The sequence below is a fragment of the Macrobrachium rosenbergii genome, chromosome 53 (assembly GCF_040412425.1).
Source record: "Macrobrachium rosenbergii isolate ZJJX-2024 chromosome 53, ASM4041242v1, whole genome shotgun sequence".
NCBI lineage: Eukaryota > Metazoa > Arthropoda > Malacostraca > Decapoda > Palaemonidae > Macrobrachium > Macrobrachium rosenbergii.
Genome location: NC_089793.1, coordinates 6,712,824 through 6,722,823, shown reverse-complemented (window position 1 = coordinate 6,722,823; position 10,000 = coordinate 6,712,824). Strand labels below are relative to the sequence as shown.

Here is a 10,000-nt window from a genome sequence, read left to right as displayed (position 1 = left end):
CTGAAGAATGGCCCTGATTGTAGTTGGGTTTCGCCAGAGGACTCAGGTGCAGAGGGAACTGTCGATGTTGATGATTTTCAGATAACTCGAGGAGAAAAAAAATGAGTTCTTTGACAAATCCTTAGTGGCATTAGAAGCATGTTTAGTGTTTAGATAAGAAGTTGTGCTGCAGGTGCTGAGAGAGAGAAAGAGAAAGAGAGAGAGAGACGGGGGGGCGCGAGTGAGAGCGCTCAATGATTTTCAGAGCATTTGATGAAAAAATCGGTTTTTGACAAATCCTTAGTGGCATTAGAAACATGTTTAGTGCTTTGATACGCAGTTGCAGGTGCTGAGAGAGCAGGAGAGAGAGAGAGAGAGAGAGAGAGAGAGAGAGAGAGAGAGAGAGAGAGCGCCAAGTGATTTTCAGAGAGCATTCAATGAATAGTTGGTTTTTTGACAAATCCTTACTGGTATTAAAATCATGTCTAGGTTCAAATACAAAGAGAGAGAGAGAGAGAGAGAGAGAGAGAGAGAGAGAGAGAGAGAGAGAGAGAGAAGCGCGTAGTGATTTTTAGATAGCATTAAAAGAAAAAAATGGGTTCTTTGACAAATCCTCAGTGGCATTAGAAACATGTTTAATATTTAGATAGGAAGTTGGAAGTGGAAAGATAGATAGAGAGAGAGAGAGAGAGAGAGAGAGAGAGAGAGAGAGAGAGAGAGAGAGAGAGAGAGAGAGAGAGAGAGAGAGAGCTTAGTGATTTCAGATAACACTGGACGAAAAAATGGATCCTTTGACGAGTCTTCAGCAGAATAAATGCGTTTGGTGTTCAGAAAGATAATTGCTGGTGGTTACTTAAAGATACCTAAAGGGGGAGAGAGAGAGAGAGAGAGAGAGAATAAACGACATTAGGGTGTAAAAGCATCTTAGATTTAGCAGGTGGGAAAGAGGAGATATTCACTTCGAATACCTGATTTTGTTATTGTATAGATTTTGGCTATAATTTTGTACGTAGGGGAAGGTATATGTCCATAAACTTCATTTATTTATTTTTATTTGTTTATTTGTTTTGATATTAAAATCGTTAAATACTTGTGATATATATGTATATATATATATAAATAAAACAAATTATCGAAGGAAAGAGAAACATGGAATGCGCAGTATGTCTTCGACTTGTCGTCATTTGCTAAGTAAAGGACGACAAGTCGAAAGCCCTCGCAGCACTCCATTTTTTCTCTTTCCTTCGTGGATTTTGTCTTTATTTATATATTCATCACGTTCTATATTTTCATGATTCAGTTATATATCATATATATATATATATATATATATATATATATATATATATATATATATATTAAAATAACCTATTTATAAATAAATCTGAACTTCTACAGTAACAATTTCGTTCTCACGTTAAAATAAAACAAATCAATTGAAATAAAAAAAAGAATCAAAACAGTTGCAACCTCATCCTGAAGAGAATGAATCAATCAATCAAAAAAAAGGGCGAAACAAAAAAAAAAAAAAAATCAAGACAGAAGAACATTTAAATTCCCCTCTGATCCACAGAGCTGAAAAAACCGGCCCGCGATCTCGCGAAGAACCTTTCTCCAAACAGATAGAGTTGCAGAGAGGAAAAGAGATGCATGCACAGCTGGGCCAAGGCTCTCGAGACCCCAAATACAAGTTAAATGAAGGTTCCTAAATCGTCGGGGGAATCAGCTACTGGTCGAAGTGGATATGGATGTTCCGGAAGGGGAAGACGCGGGGAGGGGGTCGAAAAATGGATTGTCAGCATGACCGTAATGCGATATTACCGCCGAGTCTCGAGTTTTCGGGTCGTGGTACAAAGGGTTGGCTGTAGTGCGCTTTTGGAAGTTTGCATTTTTTTTTTCTTTTTATGGGGGGGAAGCAGGAAAAGGAGTCGGGGTGGGGGCGGGGGAGTATGTTGGAGGGATTGTATGATTAATATTGGGTTTTTCCAAGTGGCTGTAATGCGCAGTTCGTTTGCAGCTTTTTAGATTTTTATTTCTTCATTTTTTTATTCTGTGGAATTGAAATTTTTATGGATGTTTGATGGTTTTAAATATCCAAGTCTTTGATTTTTGTTAACCCTGTGTATTTTTGTTTTTAAAGTGTTTTTACACATAGTTGACTGATTTTTGAAAATCCGATTGATTGAATATAATGTACTGTTATTTTTTTCTGATTCAGACATATTTATGGAATTGCGCTTTCTCTCAGAAAAAATGTAAAAAGAGAGATTTATTGATGTAATATGCATTATTTTTTTAAGCAATAATATACATTGTGTATTTTTTTTCATTAATTTTAAAAAGCAATAATTTCTGGGTTTATCCTTTTGTACACTTGATGATTTTATATATATATATATATATATATATATATATATATATATATATATATATATATATTATATATATATATATATTATTATATATTTAGTCTTGCTGATCATGTATTATTCAATTTATAAATTTTTTACGCCCTTGCAAACTAAGATTACACGTAACCTACTGAAAGCCAAAAGTTAACCTCAAAGACAGATAATTAGCAGAGTCGCCAGTTAAGGGTTATTAACCTTTTAACAAAGAATATTTGAGATGAATTTGATTTTAAACGCAACGGTTCTCCCCAACATTCGGACGCGAGCATACAAAAGCATCGAGATTTAACCTGATTTTGCTTACCCTAAATCCTAGGTATTTTACTGGAATAATGGGGTTGAAGCTAACAATAAAATAATTAGGCTTAATCTAGACTTTGTAAACACATATACCCTAAGTGGTGCTGAAGGAAGAAAACAAAGAAAAAATGTGAAATACAGAAAAGTACGTCAATCGAATTTCAAAAGAATCGGACTTACCGCGAATGTCAGCGCAAACGCAGGGACCTCAGGAGTCGTATTCTGGCAGTCTTCCCAATTCACTAATTAAGTTAGACGTGAGAGGAAAGTAATAAAGAATAAAGAATATGGTTACACGCACGCAGCGCCACCCTCGTTTAGTGACCGCTGAATCTCTCCTCACTCTCCCGACCTTCGCCGTTCCGCCAGAGGAGGGCTTATACGCTTAACTCCGGGACCTTGACAAAGGCATCGCCGAATGCATAGAATAAAGCTTAAGGGCCACCATAACTAGGGGTCATTGAGCGAAACCCTCTCTGAGGCTTAGGTCTAATGCCCCAGCATATTTTGTTTACAAACTTTCCAGCCTATGCGTTCCATTTGTCTACGGCGGTGATTGTTATTTTTAAATTGCCTACCCTACCGGCGGGCAGAGATGTTCTCTGTCGAGGTCAATTGGACTAATATTCCTACACCTAACTACATCGAGGGCGAACAGCAGTAATATTTATAAAAATATATATATATATATATATATATATATATATATATATATATATATATATATATATATATATATATATAATAGAAGAGAAAAGATACGTATTACTTTATTCAGTAAGTGCCCTAGTAACATGATATTCCTTAATACTTGTTTGACCCATTCTGCCGCAAATAATTGCTACATTATAAGGACGCATGAATTAAAGCAAACAGCTGAATCTCTCTCGTAAGGGGCCGTAAAGTCGTTAGGTTAATGTTCCTTTTTATATTTTATGCCAGTCTTCATCGCGTTAATCCCTCGTTAATCCACAGGGAGGATTAACGAGAGAGCGAATCAGGTAACCGTAGATGTGAAATGTACAGAGTTCCTCGTTCGTCACCTCGTTGTTCACACTTTGTCCTTATTACCTTTTTTTATCCTAACGTGTCCTTTGTCCGTGTCGTCCTGGGTCCTTTTGGTCGTCTTTTCTAATTGCCTTTTTTGTATTGCTCTTCTTTGTCCTTTTTTCTCTTTTTAATCCTTCGCTCTCTTTGCAACATTTTCCCTGTGTCCTGTTGCTTGCTTTGTCCTTTTGTTCGTTGTTCTGTTTCTCATAATATCTCCTTTGTCCTTTTGTAGGTTTTGTGCTGTCGATATCTTTCCCTTGTCTCGTCGGACTTTGTCCAGTTTTCGTTCTTCTGATTGTAACTTTGTCATTGTCGCTTTTTCCGATTTTTTAAATTAATGCTCTTTTTCATCCATTTGCCTTCATCTTCATACTCTCTTTTTGTTACCGCAGATTTCTTTAACTTGTAGTTATCATAGTTTTTCTATAAAATTCATATTACGATTAGACGTGCGGAGGGATTTATTGCTTTGGTATGCTTCCCCATTCTCTGTTTTTTCAGTGACTATTTTCTCTAGAAAACGGTTTTTTGTGTGTGTGTTTTTTTGCAGATATTGATCTCATTATCCACGTCATTCTTTCTATGATAGTTTACCTTTTTATAATTCGTTATTGGCATAATAACCACAAACATTATTTTGATCTATGGTCCGCTTCTGTCTATGACAGGTCCTCTGTCTAACAATGTCATTTTGACAGAATATAAACTATAAAACGTTTTAATTCCCCCCAGTATTTTCTGTCCATGACAGATCCCAGAATGTTTTAACAGGTCTTACAGACATTGCCTCTGTTATGTCAACTTAAACTTACGTATCCTTTCCATTCCATCCTTCCAGGTACGCAAAGGACTGGCGAAGAAGTCCCTGAAGCCGTGAACCGCTGGGCTGAGCGCCTTCATCGCGTCTCCCCCTTACACCTTCGGCATGACCTGGCGGTGTGGCTGACGAAGTCTGATCTCGGCGGGCCCTCTGGCTACGCCCCTGTGTCAGGGGTGTGCCAGCCTTCGAGGTCCTGCACGCTGAACAGGGACGAAGGGCTGACCTCGGCTTTCATCATCGCTCATGAGATGGGTCATGTGTAAGTAGAGATGACGCTGGAAAAGGATTTTGGCCAAGTTTTTGGTGCTGAATGTTTATTTCTCTTAGGATAAATGCATGATTTTATGTCCATTTAGTTAGCGTGCATATTCGTTTCACATACATATATACAGACACACATTAAATATTATATATATATATATATATATATATATATATATATATATATATATATATATATATATATATATATATATATATATATAATGTGTGTTTAATGTTTACGTATGTATATGTGTGTGTGTGTGTACATATATATATGTATATATATGTATATATATATATATATATATATATATATATATATATATATATATATATATATATATATATATATATAATAATCACTTTTTGTACGTGATTCATTTATCACACATTACCACAGGTGAAAAATAAGAGATGGGGTGTAGGTCCTGACCGGCTTCGACTTTATTTCCAAGCCATTGACGTGTGTATGTGTGTGTTAATGGCTCCAAATATGATGGATCTACCTTCCAATAGCGGCTATTTAAGCATTTGTTCCTTAGATTGTTTTACACCCAAAATTTATGTAGTTTTAACAACTCGCAAAAAGGATTTTAACCTCAAAGATATCTTTCAGTTTGTGGTTCCACAATTGCACTGCAACTCTTGAAAATTGATTTCCCAGTAATCTTTTATTATCCTTTAATTGAAGATGATTTAGAATGGCGGTAATTTATTGAAAAGCTGTAACATGGAAGTAAGTTTTTGAAACGTATAAACTGTAGACGTTGATGGCAGTGGAAAGATCAAAGAACTGGTTAACGGTGAAGCTTTAAACACCAGCCCACTTCTTTGCTGTACAGGGACATTTTTCCCCATTACTAAAGTGAGGTAGACCTAACGCCTTGAAGACCCTGATTGGTGGTGATTATAAGGTAGACGGAATTCCGAAAGTCGGTTTTATAACCCTTAGTGATATTTCAGCAAGGTAGAAATATTATCTCTTGTGTGAGATTATTATTATTATTACATATTAACGTGAAAATGCCGTCACTTTTTAATAATTTCTTTTATTTTTTACATTTAAAAAAATTACTTACCTCAAATCTTGGTGTGCTATCCTTTATTTTATGGTCTATTGAGAATTGGTATTTGAGGCTTCATCAACCATAATCCCTTGTCAATGATTGTTTGGTTTCCTTATCTGCAAGTACCTCTTTGGAACTTGAGATGTTTCCTTTCTAAGTACCGGGATGAGGATGGCAGCTAATCTCTTTCCAAGAAACTCGGTGAGGTGATTATGTGAAGATGAAGTTTTCGTGAAATATAAACACTTTAGAGTTTTTCTGCTTTTATTAATGAAATTATGTTTCGTTTGCGTGACTGGGTAGAATAGTGCATTGTTATGACCTTTTGTTATTTGTGTATTTATAAGTGGCGCATACATATGGCAAATGACCTCAGTGTTTGAGACACTACTAAATCATTTAGTCCATCAACTCAGACTTTTGGCATACTGCCTTACTGTAGACCACAGCACCTTGTCCCAGATTGCCAGGGCTTGTTTCAAGTAATGCTAGGATTTTATAGAAGGCAGAATCATCCTTTCTCTTTTATCCGGACTTGGGGCTTCCGTGAGTATATTATAAGCTCATAGCGGTTAAAATATCAGTGTGTATGTATGTATGTATATATATATATATATATATATATATATATATATATATATATATACATATATATATATATACATACATACATACATACATACATACATACACACACACACATGTAGTAAGCATATTCAACATACCCTGTTCGTAACATTTAAACATCATTTTCCATGTTTATGAAGAAAGGGGCCTCTGAAAAAAAAAAACCTTGTCAGATAATGCAACCAAAAAATTAAATAGTTGTACATAAACAAAAATCAAGAAAAAATGAATGAAACTTAAACCCTGAACGAAGCGACATAGAGAAGAGAAGATTTGCAACGGACCATCTTTATTTATCACTTGCCATTTTGGAAAGGTCAATGGCGATGCTGATATCAAAATTAACGAGAAGATTTTGACTGATTGTGCAGCAGGTGTAAAGGGACAGAGGGGAGGAGGTGAGGGGGAGGGGAAGGGGAGGATGAAGAAATGAAGATTAGAACTTAACGAGATAATCCTTAAATTGCTTCGAGGAAAAACAAGCCATCTTCGTCTTATTTGTTCCGCAATTTTTTTTTTCTTCTTGCGAAGAATTGCTTGTGGAAACTGAGGCATTAGAGAGAATAAGAATGAATTTGCTCATAAATTTTTATATTGTTATTAATAGTGTCGTTGTTGTTATTATTATTATTGTTGTTGCCTTTGGTTCAACTTGACTCAAGTGGAGTAATGTCTAACATTAAATTAGTAGGTAATTTAAAACGAGTATGAAAATTATGAGGCAAAACGAAGTTGAATTATACAAAATGTATTAAATTTCACACAGATGCGAGAAATTTTAAAGCAATTAAGTGTACAGTATATATATATATATATATATATATATATATATATATATATATACATATATATATATATATATTTACTTAATACTTAATTGCTTAAAAATTGTTTTAAAATACTCGTATGTAGAATTAACACTTTTCAGAACATTATATATATAATTGAATAGCCATATATATATATAAATATCATCGAGTATCCTCCATCTAGTAATATATATAAATATATATATTATATATAAATATATATATATATATATATATATATACACATACATACATACTTAATACTTAATTGCTTCAGAATTATTTTGCCGATATGTAGAATTAACACTTTCCAGAAAAATTATAATATATATATATATATATATATATATATATATATATATATATATATATATATATCATTGAATAACCAATATATATATACATTGAATAACCGTACATAATATCATCGAATATCCTCCATCTAGAAATGTCTTAAGATTCAATACACTGAAATTGGCATCCATGTTGCCAGCCAGAAAAAAAAAATCCGCGAAAGGAATTTTAAATTGAACCACACATGTGGGTCATCCGTTTAAGTGTATGCGTGTGTGTGTGTGTGTGTTTGTGTGAGCGCATGCGCTCCAGTTGTTTCCTCCGATCTGCACGTTATAATTTACGCCCGTCCAGATGCCCATAATCCCCAGAAATAATTAAAGCGTGAATCGCTGCTCATAAGAAGTTGATGGAGCTCTGGGGAATTTCACAATATCCTCATTTCCTGTCAAATCGGGTTCGACGATTTCGTCAGATCGGAGTTCAATTGAACAGGCAGCTGGTGTGGTCTTATAGTGGGTCCTGGGCCTGCCCAAGGAGCTCCTGTAGGATTCATCTCGTGCCCCAGGGGAATACGAGTATCCCTCCGGGGGTATCTGCGGATGTGGGTATTTAGGAGTAACTTTTTTTTCTTCTTATCCTTTTGAAATGAGATTAATCTTCTTTTTTTTGCTTTGCTTAAGTCATATGATAGGATTAAGGCGGTTCTCTCTCTCTCTCTCTCTCTCTCTCTCTCTCTCTCTCTCTCATTATTTAATTACTTTCTTGTTACCGCTTTGCAACTTTTTTTTGTTCAGTTTAACATTTGATTTCTTTTGTATTATTTCATTAGTTTCTCATCTTTTCTCTTTTTTGTTTAATTTAATATTTCTCTCTCTCTCTCTCTCTCTCTCTCTCTCTCTCTCTCTCTCTCTCTCTCTCTCTCTCTCTAGTACAAGCGGTACTAATTTCGTCACTTCCGAAATATTCCGGGTTCAACCTGGCAAGGACAGAGCAATCTGGGCCCATTTCCATTTGGATAATTGTGTCTCTGTTGTCCTGAGCATTGACCTGTCGCCTGAGTCGGGTCACACCCAGGGAAGGAGAGAGAGAGAGAGAGAGAGAGAGAGAGAGAGAGAGAGAGAGAGAGAGAGAGAGAGGGGTGGCTGTTCAGTGCTCTGTCAAAACATATTTCAGAATATGAAAATTAAAAAAAAGTTGGGATGACCTCGACGAGGTAAATTCACGAGTGAGGCCATTCTCTCTCTCTCTCTCTCTCTCTCTCTCTCTAGAGCATGACGTGTCGACCGCCGCTTCCCTTGTCCGACAAGACATGCCAGCAGTCACGTTAGACAGACCGCTATCGGTTCATGTTCTAGAGGGTCCTTAGGATTTCGCCCGGGAGGTCATGGGGGCATGAGTCATGCCCATGACCATGCCGCTGGGTATGGGGCTTCTAGGAGGATAGTACCAGTGGCTGGGGGCCTTAATTTTATTGGGAATTCGCGTTCGTAGAATAACGGACGTGAGTCGCTGGCCGTCAGTCGCTGGGCACGACGTGATTGGGTCAAGGGCATTGATGGAATTCCTGGGCTCATTACGCTTGCGATTTAATGGTTTAGCGGAGAGAGAGAGAGAGAGAGAGAGAGAGAGAGAGAGAGAGAGAGAGAGAGAGAGAGACCTTACATAAGGAGGGGGGACGGCTCGGAAGAGAGGAAATTAACGAAATATGAGAAAGAGAGCCAGCATGAAACATAATGGTTTAGCAGAGAGAGAGAGAGAGAGAGCTTACATAAAAAGAGGAACATCGCGGAGGAGAAGAAATTAACGAAATGAAAGAGAGAGAGAGAGAGATTCACAAAAAAATCCAAGATAACCGAATGAGAGAGAAAAGAGAGAGGGTTTCACCAAAAAAATAGAGAGAGAGAGAAGATAACAAAAAATCCAAGATAACGAGAGAGATGGTTTCACCAAAATATTCCAAGATAACCGAGAGAGAGAGAGAGAGAGAGAGAGAGAGAGAGAGAGAGAGAGAGAGAGAGAGTCTTAATGAATATGGTGCGTGTTTTGTGAGGGTTTACAAGTATAGCACCGCCTTTCCCCTCTCAATGGAAATGATTATGACACGTCTGAAGAGAAATGTCATTGACCTTTTCAGCCCACTTCTGCGGATCGAGTTACGCCGAAGAAGGAAGACTTTTGTTAGTTTGACTTTAGTAAAAAAAAAAAAAAAGTTTTGGTTAACTTCCGATCCTTAGAAATTGATTTCAACTTGCGTTTATTTAAGACGTTTTATTAATGATCCTTTTGATGTTTTGTTTAAATTCAAGTTACGCCAAAGTAGGAAGACTTTTTTTATACGTTTTATTTAAAAGAAATAGTTTTGGCGAACTGCCGATC

At 36.3% G+C, this 10,000-nt stretch overlaps 1 protein-coding gene across 1 annotated transcript in view; it reads left to right on the top strand.

Annotated features, from left to right (window-relative positions):
- LOC136834048 (A disintegrin and metalloproteinase with thrombospondin motifs 3-like) overlaps nt 1-10,000 on the top strand; it is a 192,413-nt gene that overhangs the window by 157,607 nt on the left and 24,806 nt on the right. Inside the window, 2 exon segments of the mRNA XM_067096305.1 lie at nt 4,579-4,603; nt 4,606-4,819. Of these exon segments, the coding sequence (XP_066952406.1) occupies nt 4,579-4,603; nt 4,606-4,819 (239 nt within the window).